The sequence below is a fragment of the Ostrinia nubilalis genome, chromosome 1 (assembly GCF_963855985.1).
Source record: "Ostrinia nubilalis chromosome 1, ilOstNubi1.1, whole genome shotgun sequence".
Lineage (NCBI taxonomy): Eukaryota > Metazoa > Arthropoda > Insecta > Lepidoptera > Crambidae > Ostrinia > Ostrinia nubilalis.
Window position 1 is genome coordinate 10318192 of NC_087088.1, and position 16895 is coordinate 10335086.

At 42.1% G+C, this 16895-nt stretch overlaps 1 protein-coding gene across 1 annotated transcript in view; it reads left to right on the plus strand.

The window, feature by feature from the left end:
- LOC135071892 (patj homolog) overlaps positions 1 to 16895 on the plus strand; it is a 19086-nt gene continuing 2191 nt past the window's right edge. Inside the window, exons 1-16 of the mRNA XM_063965754.1 lie at positions 1 to 410; positions 498 to 588; positions 698 to 854; positions 1281 to 1453; positions 1669 to 1798; positions 1905 to 2017; positions 2459 to 2595; positions 7862 to 8010; positions 8093 to 8170; positions 8621 to 8822; positions 9501 to 9656; positions 10334 to 10476; positions 11286 to 11471; positions 12194 to 12342; positions 12900 to 13035; positions 15555 to 15721. Coding sequence (XP_063821824.1) covers positions 499 to 588; positions 698 to 854; positions 1281 to 1453; positions 1669 to 1798; positions 1905 to 2017; positions 2459 to 2595; positions 7862 to 8010; positions 8093 to 8170; positions 8621 to 8822; positions 9501 to 9656; positions 10334 to 10476; positions 11286 to 11471; positions 12194 to 12342; positions 12900 to 13035; positions 15555 to 15721 — 2166 coding nt within the window. The 5' untranslated portion in view covers positions 1 to 410; position 498. The remainder of the gene's footprint in view (positions 411 to 497; positions 589 to 697; positions 855 to 1280; positions 1454 to 1668; positions 1799 to 1904; positions 2018 to 2458; positions 2596 to 7861; positions 8011 to 8092; positions 8171 to 8620; positions 8823 to 9500; positions 9657 to 10333; positions 10477 to 11285; positions 11472 to 12193; positions 12343 to 12899; positions 13036 to 15554; positions 15722 to 16895) is intronic.

The window sequence follows — 16895 nt, forward strand, 5'->3', positions numbered from 1 at the left end:
GGTCCATAGTTAAAGGGCTTGTGCCTTGTACCCAAAGCCGTAAAACTTCATTTTAAAAAAACTCAGAGCTGTCAAAAATTAGTTTTCGGACATATTTTTATTTTGCTTTGCTCTGTTTCGTAAATTCATGGAATTAATGTAACTAAATTAACGTACTGTAGAAATGTTAATGTTTATTTAGCAGTCTACCATCCACACCAAGCTATCAAATTAATGCAAGTGTAACTTGTAGATAATCTAGTGCGGGACAAAAAGTTGTGATTTGTGTGACTGATTTCGCATCTATTTCGCAAAATCAATAGTTTTAGATCGAAATCTTGCCTAATGATTGAGGGCTCAGTATTAATCTACACGGCTCTGTGCTCTTTATAAGGTTTCTTGTTTTAGTTACAGTTTTAATTAATTTCCACGTAAGTGTTTAATTTAATTGCAATCTCATAGAATTCATTTCTGTATTAATTTGTACTTGATAATAAAAACACACGTTATTTTTGCAGGATGCATTTGGGAGTAAATATTTCTAACGCTCTACAGCAATTGGAGAGTGTAAAGGCTGCTGTAGATCAAAGTGATGACCCAAAATTAAAGGTATTATTATGCTTGAGATGAACAAAACTGCTTGTGTGACTCATAAAAAGTACCTGTAATAATGTAGCTATATTCGTAGAATTACAACAGATATACAATTTGTTTTCAGGCTGCCACAAGTGATGATTTGACTTTGCTTATCAATTTACTGGATAGCCCTATATTGAAAAGCATTGCTACATTACATGACTCAGTTGGAATGCTTGCCACTCAAGTGGCACATCACCCATCTATTCTGCCCAGTGATTTTGATATTACTCCAGCTGGTAATTATGAAACTTCTGTTCAAATTATGCTTTGATTTTCATAATGTTATCTCTGTATTTTTCAACTGAAAGACTGTAGCACAACAATTAATTTCTATAACCAGCCCAGCACTGCTTGTATCCAGGTGGAGTCTTGTATGAATAACTATTTCTCAACAGAATTGCTGCTGAAGGATTTGCCACACTGGAGTAGTTAACAGTGACATTCATACATGATGAAGGCTGTAATTTGACCTGTAGGCCTAGCATGCGCGCCGCGATAAGCGGTTATCACGCCGTTTTATCGATTTTTCCCACACATTTTGATGTCGATAAAGTTTATCACGGCGTGCAACCTAGCCTGGCAGATCACAGAACACATCCAGTGTAACAAATGCATTTAAACCAAACAAAAAATATTTTGGTTTATATTTCACTTACTTCCAGGTGACTTGGCTTTGCAAGCAAGAAATTTGTATGGCAGTAATGAAGGGGAAGAGGAACAAAGAGTGCCTCAGGTGTCTCCGCCTCAGAGCCTGGAATTTGGGTCCAGTTCTGATAACGAACGCATTTTAGGCCTTGACAGTGCCTCAGTTGATTCCAACATGTCACCAAAGCAGGTTATTACAGTGACTCATAAAGTATACCATTGCCAAGTCATAATTGTATTCATATCTTCCCTATTCATTAAAGTAATGACTAATTTATCATTATACTAAAAAACCATAAACATAATTTCCACATTAGGAATTTACATTCTTATAGAAATTCAGTACATAATGTATTACAAGCTTATGAAATACAAATTAAGGCCATCAATATAATTAAATTTCAGAGCCGTGGAATTTTGGATCTGTCTCGAAATGATGATTCCTTGGCATCAACATCACACAATATTGTAGCTGGTGACTGGGCTCAAGTTGAGATTATAAACCTGGTGAATGATGGAACTGGTCTTGGATTTGGTAAGAACATAATACTTTATTAATCAAAATGTGTACATTCTGAAAAAGATTTTTACAGCATGAAACTGGCTTGGAATAAAACACTCCTTATGATGTTATTTGACAGGTATTATTGGGGCAAGAACTAGCGGTGTTATTGTCAAAACGATCTTGGCGGGCGGTGTCGCGGATCGTGACGGCCGCCTGAAATCTGGCGATCATATCCTGCAAATTGGAGATGTAAGTTATTAAATTTATATCCTTGAATTTTTAAAACTGTCATCTAGCATGCACTATGAGTACCAGAGACATCAGACATAAATAAAAATTCTAACCCGCTTGAATACGAAAACTCATTGATACATGTCGACATTGCGAGGTTACTCGTGAGGTGCATCAAACGAGCAACATACACTTCTTTACAACTACATAAGTTGACACGTCACTTAGGCGATTATCACACTGCACCGCGCTCCGCCGCGGTACGCGGGACGACAGATTTAATCATTATATGCAAGTACCTCAGTCTGTATAGAAAACACGCGTGGCACAACACTTTGACAACGCGTTTGCGCGCGGGATTCGTTATATGTCGCCACGCGGACCGCGGCGGAGCGCGGTGCAGTGTGATAATCGCCTTAGCTTATCGTGTTTTCGTTACAAGAAGATCTATTGTTTTAGGTGAGCCTAATGGAGATGGGTTCGGAGCAGGTGGCGGGCGTGCTACGCGCGTCAGGATCACGCGTGCGTCTTGTTGTCGCGCGCGCGGTTGATCCCGCCGCGGCGCACGCGTCACCCGCGCCCGTGGTCCCTGCCAGGTTGGTACAACCCAAGTAACATTTTACTCCATTTAAGAGTTCACATTTAGTTCCAATGTGTACTTAAAGCATTAGTACAGTTCACTCGTGATGTATAAGCTGTATTATTGCAATTAATTACACCTATACCTGTCTAAGGGACTTATAGGAGTGTAGACTAGTGTAGAGTTATACTTTTATACGATTGTTGGTGTTATAATACTCTAACAACTATCCTTTAGTCAGCCATCTGACTAAGAGCATTATAGGAGGGTAGAGATACGGCAACCGCTGTTTAACGGTCTACTTGTACGATGTTATAGAGCTAGCATTTTAATAGAACACACGTGGTCATTTATAAAGCCAAAGGCTGTTATGTTTACTTGTTTTAGACTGTTATACAGCTAGTAGCTGTAGTAGGACTTGTTTGTGATAATTAAAATAACCTTTTTTACTATCTGTACAAAAGTGTTTCAATGGTTCGCATGTACACTGTAGGCTGTTAAAAGGACTATATGTGTTGTCCATTAACATCAATAGCAGTTTATTTGTCCACAAGTACTACTCTTATTTGCTTTAAGCTGAACACGAATGTGAATGTGATATTCTATTACACATTTCCCCAAGCCTGTTTTTAGTTGTTCATGGTGGTTCTGTACATGATGCAGAGGAAAATATTATGCCTGAACCTGAAATTTCCCTTCAAAATATACCAGATATCAGAGTGTGATGATTGCAGTTCTTGTGATAGTGAATACCATTTTGATTTGGACAATTATTTAACCTCTCGCAAAAAAAAAATAAGAACATGGGCTATTGAAAATCGTATTCCTCATTCCGCTTTGAATAAATTGTCAAGCATAATAAACGAATTTAAACCGGGAACACTACCGTCTGATGCTTTAGGTATTCATACTTGACTATTAGTACCTGGGCTAGGCGATTTAACGGACATTAATAATTTTTATTGCGGATCTCTAAAATTTCAGTATTTGAAAGAATTAAAGATACACAATTGACCTGAACTAGGTACATCTTAAAGCTGTACATAAGTTCACATTAGAATAAATTTATAGAAATTAGCGCTGTAGTGGTACAAATGTGGAACTTCATATAGATAACAGCATTCTAACAGAACACATGTGAACCTAATAACGCTCACCGCATTAAATTGGAGTTATAACAGTTCACATAGCCATATTTCATTTCCACCATTTTGTTCTACATAACCTAAAATATTTACCAAATAAATCTCCAAAATTAATGCAGATTTATCACAAAATTCGCAGATAGAGCGATTGAGTTTTGGTTTCATGTTATAATTAATTACCGTAATATAATTATAATGCCAATCCAATATCAAAAACTGAAAATTGTAGATTTCCTCTCAGCCAGTTTTAAATATTTTAAAATGAATATCGCGTTTTTACAGAGGCGCGTAAATATTTTAGCTGTAAATATGTATACATTTCACGATAAAGTTGCATTCCCAATGGCATTAACATTATTAAGTATTTAAAACCCGTGTTATTATTTGCATAAATGATTATCCGCCCGAGTTGTTTCCCTCTTGGCACTCACGTACAAATACCAAACTAATATTAAAATGTGGAAATAATTTAGGACACACGTGAACTTTATGTAGCATTGGAGTACTTTTGTCGGACTTTATAACTTTGAAAGCTGTGCATTTAGCCACTTGTTACTCTTTATTACACTCACGTACGTTGTATGGTTCACACTGCGTCCCATATAGTGCCGTAAGTCAGCCTTAAGTCCGATGTTACTACTTAAACTGCTATTATAATGCTATTTTACTGCTAATGTACAGCCATAGTGAACTTAAGGCTGTCTAATTTGTGCCCAAACTGGTTCTATAAAAGCATTATAGCAAGCTATACAGCTCGTATACAGCTGACATACACAGCTTGTGGAGTACATGTGAACGACTATTGAACTCTTAAATGGAGTAAAATGTTACTTGGGAAGTCTTGCCTAATAGAGATGGGTTCATGGTGCTTGCCAGGTGGATACAAGATATGCTGTCGGAGATAGGTTACGACTAGTTCGGAGCAGGTGGCAGGTGTGCTGTAGCTCGCCTCGTTGTCATGCAGTTGACCCCGCCGCGGCGTGGTGCCTGCCAGGTGGGTACAAGGCATGCTTGATGGAGATGGGTTCTTAGCAATAGGGCTACTCCGAAACGCTATTTAGATAGTTTCGGGCCTATTTGCCACCGTCGCTCATGCTGGCATCTCGCTCTGCGTGTGAAAGGCAACATTCGAAACTTGGGATAACTCGTGGCTGGAGATGGGTTCGGAGCAGGTGGCGGGCGTGCTACGCGCGTCAGGCTCACGCGTGCGTCTTGTGGTCGCGCGCGCGGTCGACCCCGCCGCGGCGCACGCGTCACCCGCGCCCGTAGTGCCTGCTAGGTGTGTACAAGGCTTGCCTAATAGAGAAGATGGGTTCATGCCCAAGTAACATTTTACTCCATTTAAGAGTTCACATTTAGTTCCAATGTGTACTTAAAGCATTAGTACAGTTCACTCGTGATGTATAAGCTGTATTATTGCAATTAATTACACCTATACCTGTCTAAGGGACTTATAGGAGTGTAGACTAGTGTAGAGTTATACTTTTATACGATTGTTGGTGTTATAATACTCTAACAACTATCCTTTAGTCAGCCATCTGACTAAGAGCATTATAGGAGGGTAGAGATGCGACAACCGCTGTTTAACGGCCTACTTGTACGATGTTATAGAGCTAGCATTTTAATAGAACACACGTGGTCATTTATAAAGCCAAAGGCTGTTATGTTTACATGTTTTAGACTGTTATACAGCTAGTAGCTGTAGTAGGACTTGTTTGTGATAATTAAAATAACCTTTTTTTACTATCTGTACAAAAGTGTTTCAATGGTTCGCATGTACACTGTAGGCTGTTAAAAGGACTATATGTGTTGTCCATTAACATCAATAGCAGTTTATTTGTCCACAAGTACTACTCTTATTTGCTTTAAGCTGAACACGAATGTGAATGTGATATTCTATTACACATTTCCCCAAGCCTGTTTTTAGTTGTTCATGGTGGTTCTGTACATGATGCAGAGGAAAATATTATGCCTGAACCTGAAACTTCCCTTCAAAATATACCAGATATCAGAGTGTGATGATTGCAGTTCTTGTGATAGTGAATACCATTTTGATTTGGACAATTATTTAACCTTTCGCAAAAAAAAATAAGAACATGGGCTATTGAAAATCGTATTCCTCATTCCGCTTTGAATAAATTGTCGAACATAATAAACGAATTTAAACCGGGAACACTACCGTCTGATGCTTTAGGTATTCATACTTGACTATTAGTACCTGGGCTAGGCGATTTAACGGACATTAATAATTTTTATTGCGGATCTCTAAAATTTCAGTATTTGAAAGAATTAAAGATACACAATTGACCTGAACTAGGTACATCTTAAAGCTGTACATAAGTTCACATTAGAATAAATTTATAGACATTAGCGCTGTAGTGGTACAAATGTGGAACTTCATATAGATAACAGCATTCTAACAGAACACATGTGAACCTAATATACGCTCACCGCATTAAATTGGAGTTATAACAGTTCACATAGCCGTATTTCATTTCCACCATTTTGTTCTACATAACCTAAAATATTTACCAAATAAATCTCCAAAATTAATGCAGATTTATCACAAAATTCGCAGATAGAGCGATTGAGTTTTGGTTTCATGTTATAATTAATTACCGTAATATAATTATAATGCCAATCCAATATCAAAAACTGAAAATTGTAGATTTCCTCTCAGCCAGTTTTAAATATTTTAAAATGAATATCGCGTTTTTACAGAGGCGCGTAAATATTTTAGCTGTAAATATGTATACATTTCACGATAAAGTTGCATTCCCAATGGCATTAACATTATTAAGTATTTAAAACCCGTGTTATTATTTGCATAAATGATTATCCGCCCGAGTTGTTTCCCTCTTGGCACTCACGTACAAATACCAAACTAATATTAAAATGTGGAAATAATTTAAGACACACGTGAACTTTAGGTAGCATTGGAGTACTTTTGTCGGACTTTATAACTTTGAAAGCTGTGCATTTAGCCACTTGTTACTCTTTATTGTCCTCACGTACGTTGTATGGTTCACACTGCGTCCCATATAGTGCCGTAAGTCAGCCTTAAGTACGATGTTACTACTTAAACTGCTATTATAATGCTATTATACTGCTAATGTACAGCCATAGTGAACTTAAAGCTGTCTAATTTGTGCCCAAACTGGTTCTATAAAAGCATTATAGCAAGCTATACAGCTCGTATACAGCTGACATACACAGCTTGTGGAGTACATGTGAACGACTATTGAACTCTTAAATGGAGTAAAATGTTACTTGGGTGGTGCTTGCCAGGTGGATACAAGGTATGCTGATGGAGATAGGTTACGACTAGTTCGGAGCAGGAGGCAGGCGTGCTGCAGCTCGGCTCGTTGTCATGCAGTTGACCTCTCCGCGACATAGTGCCTACCAGGTGGGTACAAGGCATGCCTGATGTAGATGGGTTCGGAGCAATAGGACTACTCCGAAACGCTATTTAGATAGTTTCGGGCCTATTTGCCACCGTCTGTCATGCTGGCATCTCGCTCTGCGTGTGAAAGGCAACATTCGAAACTTGGAATAACTCGTGGCTGGAGATGGGTTCGGAGCAGGTGGCGGGCGTGCTGCGCGCGTCAGGATCACGCGTGCGTCTTGTGGTCGCGCGCGCGGTCGACCCCGCCGCGGCGCACGCGTCATCCGCGCCCGTGGTCCCTGCCAGGTCGGTACAAGGCTTTTCTCATGCCCGTAAATAGCGGGGTGGCCGGGGTGGCATACCCTAGAATGTTGGGCTACTAATTTGAAGATGATAGTTGATAGTAACAGTAGGTTCACTTATGAGTTATGATACTAATCGCACCCCCTGAAAAGAAACCTAGATACGCCAATACCTTTTCTTTCAAATTAAGGAGGTCTTGTACTATGTTGTAATACATTTACTGTCTAATTAATGACACTTGTAACAGTTTATTTTCTTTTTTCATCAAATGAAAAGTAAAGCGTTTATGACCTAAAAAAACTACTTGGGCCATATAGATCCACTGTCAAAGATCGGGAAAAATAGAATTAACATAACTTTTGCCCCTTGGCAGTTATCGTACCCGCTTTGTTTTGCTATTTTATAAAGTATACTTTAGCTGACTTAATAACTCTTATTTATCTTGCCAGGCTCCTATCCGACCCAGAAGCACTGGATCGTTACCTCATGGACGCTGGTTTCGAGCAGGTCTTCCACACTCAACCGACGCCTGTATCTCTGAACTCTACGTCTACCAGATTTGTTTTTGACAAATCTATTACACCACCTCCAGAAACAGGTAACAAAATAATCTGGATCTCAACTTATTCTTCATATTATGTCTTGTCAGAATTTGTTTATAATTCTTTCTGTTGTTACAGACGCAGAATCGCCAGAAGTTGACAGATTTACTGTGCAGTTAAAGAAAGACGAAAATGGCCTTGGAATAACCATAGCAGGTAAAATATCATCCACATAACTGTCTTACTATAATGACAGCATCATCATCGTCTCAGCCATAGGACGTCCACTGCTGAACATAGGCCTCCCCCAATGCTTTCCATGTTGCCCAGTTGGTAGCGGCCTGCGTCCAGCGCCTTCCTGCTACCATTATGATGTCGTCGGTCCACCTTGTAGGTGGACGTCCCACGCTGCGTTTTCCGGTACGCGGCCTCCACTTGCTGCCCCATTGGCTGTCAGTTCTGCGTAATACCCTGCGTACCCTGCCCATTGCCACTTCAGCTTGCTAATCCGTCGGGCTATGTCAGCGACTTTAGTTCGTTTACGGATCTCCTTATTTCTGATTCGATCTCGTAAAGAAACATCAAGCATAGCCCTCTCAATAGCACGCTTTGCAACTTTGAGCTTCTAATGATGACAATCACAAGAAATTATAATGTTATCAACAGGCTATGTATGCGAAAAGGAAGAGCTTTCTGGAATATTCGTGAAGTCAGTGACAGCGGGCAGCGCGGCGGCCCTCAGCGGGAAAGTGCGGGTCAATGACCGCATCGTGGCTGTCGACGGAGTGTCCCTCGCCGGCAAGTCCAACCAGCGCGCTGTGGACGCGCTCAAACAGAGCGGGAATGTGGTCACGCTGGAGTTGGAAAGGTTAGTTGCTGTTAGATAAGATCCATAAGAATAAGAGCACAGCAGACATGCTACTTTTAGCATCGGCGATCGGCATTTAGCAGCTGTATCGATGCAAAATCGTGATTTCGCGACTTCATTTGTTGGGAAGTGGTATCGGAATCGCGCGTTTTAGCAACATCAGTGGCTGCATCGAACTTCTAAAAAGCGACTCAATCGCCGCCGCTGCCTTAGAATGTGTGGTCGCTGTATTCAACTTCTAAAAAGCAGCTAAATCGCCGATCGCCAATGCTAAAAGTAGCATGTGTGCTGTGCCTCTAAAATAAAACTGTCAACTCAATCATCAATCAGGCGCGGGTCCTCAATATTGGGCACGAAGGGCATCTCCACAACCTCATAAGACTTGTGACGTTACACTTTCATGGTCTATTATAATAATAATGATGAGAGTTACTCAGCCATAGGACGTCCACTGCTGGACATAGGCCTCCCCCAATGCTTTCCATGTTACCCTGTTGGTAGCGGCCTGCGTCCAGCGCCTTCCTGTTACCTTTATGATGTCGTCGGTCCACCTTGAAGGTAGATGTCCCACGCTGCGTTTTACGCGGCCTCCACTCCAGAAACTTGCTGCCCCATCGGCCGTCAGTTCTGCGTACTATGTGCCCTGCCCATTGCTGAAAACAACTTTTTACTATACAGATACCTCCGCGGGCCGAAGTTCGAGCAACTTCAACAAGCGATCGCTGCGGGCGAGTCGGCGGCCATCGTGGCGGCGCCTCACAACCCTTTCCTGCACATGCACCGTCCTGAGTCGAGCGCCGAGCGCGACATACAGATGACGCACCTGCATAGCTCGTGAGTGTGGACTTTATTGAATTAATTAATGTCTTGTTCTCCTAGACATGGGTCATTATCAGCATAAGGTTTTAACTCCACTGCAGGAGAAGGACTCATTTACCAGAGGCTAATGGAGGATTTAGCCTACACACTGTGGTTTGGGGAGGGAAATACAGGGATGGCATTATTCTTATGGTGCGTCCACACTGGGCGAACGGGCTCGCGCGGCACGTTGGTCATCCTGCTCACTGCTTTTGAGTGAGCAGGATGTTGAGTTTGCCGCGCGAGCCCGTTCGCCCAGTCTGGACGCACCATTCGATTATTGTGTTGATCTTGATACCATAAACCAAATAATTTTAAGGCTTTTTTAAAACAACAGTCAGCTTACCAAAATGTGACTTCGTGATTTGTTTTTGCCTTAAAAAATCTACAGGAGAACCGCGTTTTAATAACTAAGTAGAAAAAGTAAGCTATGTTCTATGCTAGGAGTTTCCCTGTGCCGCTGGGACAGAATATTCTCAAGTGGCAGACCTTCCACTAGGTCCACAATTTGGTGAAGGTCGCGTGGAGAAACTGGATCCGGACAGCGCAGATCCGTTGTGGAAATCCTTGGTGGAAGCTTTTGTTGGAACAACTGAGCAAGTATGTCAGTTAACTGGTTTCAACTATGGACTATAATTCCACATTCTGCGCAGGCTGGACAGCACCGTGGATGACGCGCCGGCGTCGCCTCCGCGCAGTCCGCCGCCGCCCGCGCCGCGCCCGCAGCCCGCCTTCGAGATGCCGCGCTCGCAGGAGCAGAAGGATGCCATCAAGCGCAAGTGGCAGGCCATACTTGGTACGTCATGCTGAATGCATATTTACTTTCTTTCAGAATATCTAAGGCTCGGTTTTCACCAAAGCGGAGAAGTCAAATGTTTCTATAGATTTTGCCAGTCGCGGCGGCACGGCGCGTACCGGAGATACGTGGGGCGGAGAAGAAAAGTGGAAATAATGAAATCTGATTGGTTATCCGAAACACTTCTACGCTACGCCTTGGTGGAAACCGGGCCTAACAGTGGTTACAGATTAGTATCTCCGATAAAACATAACCTTTTTGACTCTCTTCTGTTCATGTATAATAACAAAAATAAAGAAATTATCTAATAAATACTGTTCCGTGTTTCAAATACGTTTGTCTTCAGTACTATTGAGCCAATATTTTGTGAAAAATATTATTGGCAGGTAGCTAGCTCATAAGATAGGCCCCCTTGATTGATGTTTATTGTCCGTGGTGCATATCTTTTCATAAAGGTTACTAAACCTTTGTTTGTCACCTGTCATCCACTTTGCAACGGAGGGAAGTCGAACCTTAACTTCGAACTCCTATGTTCTTCTGATTAATTTTGTTGCGGGTCCAATGATAGTTTAACTTTCCCCCGGAACAAACTTGATCTTCACTGGTTGGGTTTTTTATTGGCGGTCAAGCTGTAGATCCTGGCTACACAGAAGTTGCAGCGGTGGGTAAGAGAGGTGGGAATAGTCCCGTACTATTTAGCCATGTCAAATGGCTAGTGTCATTATGAAGTCAGAGTTAAATGTTGTGACCTGAATCAATACTGTTAATATCCCTGCATTTTTACCATATTTTTTACCTTCTTATCACAGGTTCCGACGTAGAAATAGTAGTGGGCGTGGTAGTTCGCGGCGGAGGCGGACTGGGCATATCCCTTGAAGGCACTGTAGACGTAGAGGGAGGGAGGGAGGTCAGACCGCACCACTACGTGAGGTCGGTACTACCAGAGGGACCGGTGGGGCGCGCGGGCGTCCATCGCCCGGGAGACGAACTGCTTGGTGAGTGCTTTACTGTATTTCTAGTTTAGGCTGGTTTTAGTGTCACGCGGACTGTCAGTGCGGATCGCTCCGCACAGCTGATTTGTATGAACTGCTAGGGAGCGGAGCGGTTCCTCCGGACCGCATTACTCTCAAACGCTCCCTAGAAGTTCATACAGATTGGCCGTGCGGAGCGGGTCCGCACCGGACGGTCCGCGTGACACTAAAACCAGCCTTATGCCTGCGGCTGTCCGCTTAGATTTCGATAAAAACGTAGAGCTAATTATAAGTTTTGTGCTATTGTATAACATAGTCGGCTCTTCTTTATCAAAATTAGTCCATTGGGTCTAGACAAAGTGCACATTATAATCGCAAACCAGTCGAAAAGTGGTCGAAAGGCCTTTTTTTGTATGGAATGACGGATTCGATTTTCGATTCGATCAAAAAGTGCAATGTCTAGGCAGAAGTTTAAATGGATGGGTGGGTGATCCTCAAATGTTCTTTTTCTAAGAAGAAATCTGTTTTCTTCCGTTATTTTGCTCAAAGCAACAAACTTGATTTACCCACGCAATGGATTACACTGATGTGGTAAGATTGCGATTCAGGAATCTGCAAGTTCGAATCCTTTGATTTTAGATCAATGTTTAATTCTTTCGCGGCTCATCTGTTCTTTATCGAAATTCGTGCCGAAGCTAGAAGTTTATTAAAACCGCAATATAACATTCATATGTATGTATCCATAGAGGTGAACGGCCACCGGCTCCTAGGCATGAACCACCTGGAAGTGGTGTCGATCCTGAAGGAACTCTCGAGCGAAGTGTGTATGGTCTGCGCGCGGCCCCGTCCCCAGCCTGCGTTGGATCTAGCGCCGCCCTCTACTACACTTGTTAAGGTACATAGTAGTATTGTTTATGGTATGAACTTGGTACTAAATAAAATTTTTTTCATTCTTTCTTTCTTTTAAAATGCAGGGAAAACGTGATTAAGAGTTGATTAATGCCTATGATTGTGCAAAAATTATACATCTTCATTGTAACTTAAGTCTTATTACAGCAGAAAAAATTACGTACTACGAGCACTTATTGAATTTTAACTAATCAAACACATGAATGCTTGAATGTGTACAATATAAAACATGTAAAAAAAAGTACTGTTTGACACAATGACGAAATGCCTGGATAAAATTGTACAACATAATTATATTAGCATAATAAGCCTGTACATATTTTTTTCCTTTTATTAGTGACATGCTTGACACATTGTAATTTTTGAATAGTAAAAGTAATAAAAAAATACTGTACACAACGTGAAACGACTCCTTGTATTCAAGCCGCAGAATGAGATAACCGAACTGAGACTGTCAATTTCACTTTTATAGTATTCTTTGATTGAAATTAGTGTTTGATTATCATGAAAATGAGTCTTACAATGTAGAGTTTATTATTATAGGCGAAGTCTGATGGAAGCCTAGCAGGCGCCGGCGCAGAGGAAGGTGGAGCTCTATCGGCTGGAGGCAAGGTGCGCTCGCGCAGCCTAGAGCCGCTCACCGGGCTTGCTATGTGGTCATCTGAACCGCAGATCATAGGTAAGGAAACTAGCAAGGTGCAAGGTGTTACGGTTGATTTTACAATCATGTTAACGCTTAAGTGCGTTTAAGGCGGCGCGCTATCGGCTGGCGGAAAGGTAGCAGCCTCGAACCCCTCACTGGGCCAGCCATATGGTCCTCCGAGGTACAGATCATAGGCACTCGACCTTTTCGCAAGGTGGTAAGCCGTCAGCGCGCTGCCTTATCACGCGCAAAGTTTGTTTTGTTTGTACGTGACAAGGCGGGGCGCTGACGGCGGTGAGAAGGTGCGCTTGCGCAGCAGGTATACTCTATCATTATCCTAGACAGCATCTCAAACTGGAAAAAGCAAGTAACAATAGTAAGGAACTTTGGAAACACATAAAGCAAGTCACATACACTACAAAACAGCATGATTCTAGTTCGAGCCTATTACTAACAAATTCGGCACCGCTTCTCTCAGCTAATAATGTAAATAACTATTTTGCTAACGTAGGAAAGAACCTGGCTGAAAAAGTACCAAAACGCACTTACAACCAGTCGGCTATACACCAGCAGAGTTACAATGCTGAAACTTTTGCGTTGTTGGACACGGATGAAGAAGAAATAGATCGCATAATCATAGGGCTGAAGAACAACTGTGCGGCTGGATGGGATAATATAAACAATACAATTTTAAAACGTTTCAGGCATATTTTGGTACCTTCCCTTACTTATATTTTTCGCATATGTCTAACGGAGGGAGTTTTCCCTAAATGTCTGAAAAAAGCTGTAGTAATCCCCATACATAAAAATGGCAGTAAAGTTTTGGTGAACAACTATAGACCAATATCGTTACTCCCGTCGATATCCAAAATCCTAGAAAAGCTTATCAACAATAGATTGGTAAAGTACCTAGAAACTCACAAGTTACTCTCAACCCAGCAATTTGGCTTCAGAGCCAAGCGCTCCACTTCCGATGCAGTTCACAGTCTGACTGAATATGTAACTGAGGAACTTGGTAAAGGCAACAAAACCCTGGGAGTCTTCCTTGACCTAGCCAAAGCATTCGATACTGTATCTGTTCCCATACTCTTAACCAAAATGGAGGCAATGGGCATAAGAGGCACACAGCTAAAACTCTTCGAGGACTATTTAAACGACAGATACCAGTGCGTTAGGATAGGAAATATCACAAGTCATGAAGAGAGATGCTCTGGATTTGGTGTTCCCCAGGGAAGTATCCTGGGCCCTACCCTGTTCCTGATCTACATTAATGACTTGTGCAACCTCAACATAGGTCATGGTAAACTTGTATCATACGCCGACGACACAGCGCTATTGTTCACAGCCAAAACCAGCGCGGAGCTTTATGAGACTGCACAGCTAGGTTTTAACATTGTAACTAACTGGCTTCACTGCAATTTACTAACACTAAACGCTGACAAGACTAAATTCATACACTTTTCTATGCGCAGCCGACACGAAAATTCAAAGAATGCTTACCTTTATGCACACCAATGTCAAACCCCGCCTACCACCACATGCATGTGCCCCACCATCCATGAAACTAACAACCTAAAATATCTCGGGATCATAATTGACGGGACACTCTCCTTCAGACCTCACATAGAAAATTTAGTTCAAAGGGTACGCAAATTAATATATGTCTTCAAAAAACTTCGAAAAATAGCAGACAAAAAACTGATCACAAAAGTGTATTTATCGCTCTGCCAATCTATTATCCAGTACTGTATTACTTCCTGGGGTGGAGCACATAAGACTATATTAATTCCACTTGAACGAGCTCAGAGAGCCATCTTGAAAGTCGCGAATTCTCTTCCCTTTTTTTACCCTACCCACCTACTATATAGTTCCTGCAATGTGTTAACTGTCCGCCAATTATACATAATGCACACATTACTTAAACAACACACCTCGCACTTTTATGTTGCTGACACCACTAATAAAAGACGGAAAGACATAGTCTGCACTTCGCAATCCATCTCCAAATTTATTTATACAAATAGATTTTTTACTTTCCTCGGTCCGTTTCTGTACAATAAATTAAATAAGACTCTTAACATATATGCCCTAAATTTATATAACTGTAAAATAGCCGTATTTAAGTATCTTCAATGTTTGACATATGACTTAACCGAGGAGCTACTTGTAGTACCTATGTAATCTAAGTTTTAACCTAAGTATTCTTAAAAATTTTATATAATATAGCAAATTGTTAATTTATTTAATTATTACTTAATTACTATTTTACGTGTGAGCTTTTTTCGCCTGAAACACAGGTTTTTAACCTAGCTCAGGCTACAAAAGACTATTGAACTATATGTAAACTCTAGCATAATAAGTTCTTATAATGTTCTTATTTTAATGAATAAAAAAATTATTATTATTATTATTATCTCACTTAGCATCAGGTGTGATTGCGGTCAAATACCTGCCTTGTTCTGCATAAATAAGTAAATATTGACCTGTGAAATGTGAGATAGATCGTTTGTGCTTTTATAAATTAATCCTACATTATTATTTTGTTTGTTATCCAGAGCTGGTGAAGGGCGAGCGCGGGCTCGGGTTCTCGATCCTGGACTACCAGGACCCGCTGCGGCCGGCGCACACGCTGGTGGTGATCCGCTCGCTGGTGCCGGGCGGCGTGGCGCAGCAGGACGGCCGCCTCATACCCGGCGACCGGCTGCTCTTCGTCAACGACCAGGTACCTTATGTCAGAGCTGGTGACAGGCGAACCGGGGTAGGTTCTCGATCCTGGACTACCAGGACCCGCTGCGGCCGGCGCACACGCTGGTGGTGATCCGCTCGCTGGTGCCGGGCGGCGTGGCGCAGCAGGACGGCCGCCTCATACCCGGCGACCGGCTGCTCTTCGTCAACGACCAGGTACCTTATGTCAGAGCTGGTGACAGGCGAGCCCGGCTCGGGTTCTCGATCCTGGACTACCAGGACCCGCTGCGGCCGGCGCACACGCTGGTGGTGATCCGCTCGCTGGTGCCGGGCGGCGTGGCGCAGCAGGACGGCCGCCTCATACCCGGCGACCGGCTGCTCTTCGTCAACGACCAGGTACCTTATGTCAGAGCTGGTGACAGGCGAGCCGGGCTCGGGTTCTCGATCCTGGACTACCAGGACCCACCAGGTATTGACTGACTTGGTTTTTTAGGCTGTATGGATAATACTTGCGCGGATGCACAGAGTGGATACCCGTTCCCGCGAGCCTACGCTCCGCGGCGTATGCCCGCCTTTTAGTACCACCGCTAGTATATCGCACGTGTACAACGTTCAAACCTGTCTCATGCATCCGCGCCACTTTGCGCTGTTAATACAAAAACGCGCATGTGCCCTCGCGAGTTGTGACTTAGTGTTGTATTAGGAAGACCAAGGCTCACAATGTTATATTACGTACATTAGTGGTATCTTTATTGTATAAACGCCAGTTGGAGGGCCAAGAGAAAATTAAAAAAAAAGATAGCGCAATTTGAATCCGCTGCTTGCTCAATAAATCTTTAAAACTACGTATTAAACATTTAAGCTAAGTTCAAATGTACGCCTGTGGTAAAAAATTACGAACTTTGGCACGAGACAATCTGAACTTAGCCTTAACCCTGCCACTACGCATGAAACTATTTTTTAAGTTTACAAGATTTCTGATGTCGTATGACAATAGCGCCATTCAGAGGTTATGATCATTTCAGTGCGATGTGAATGATAGAGATTTTAGATGTAAACCGATTTGTGGAGCCATTTTCTATCTTTGCTGGTTTACAGTTTCACGTATCTTTTTTGCCTTTGATATCGATTGCAACCTCGCAACTTATGTTCTAATATTCTTAAGTGCCATAACATCATGTGCCGAAATCCTCATTAGATTTCAGAAAACA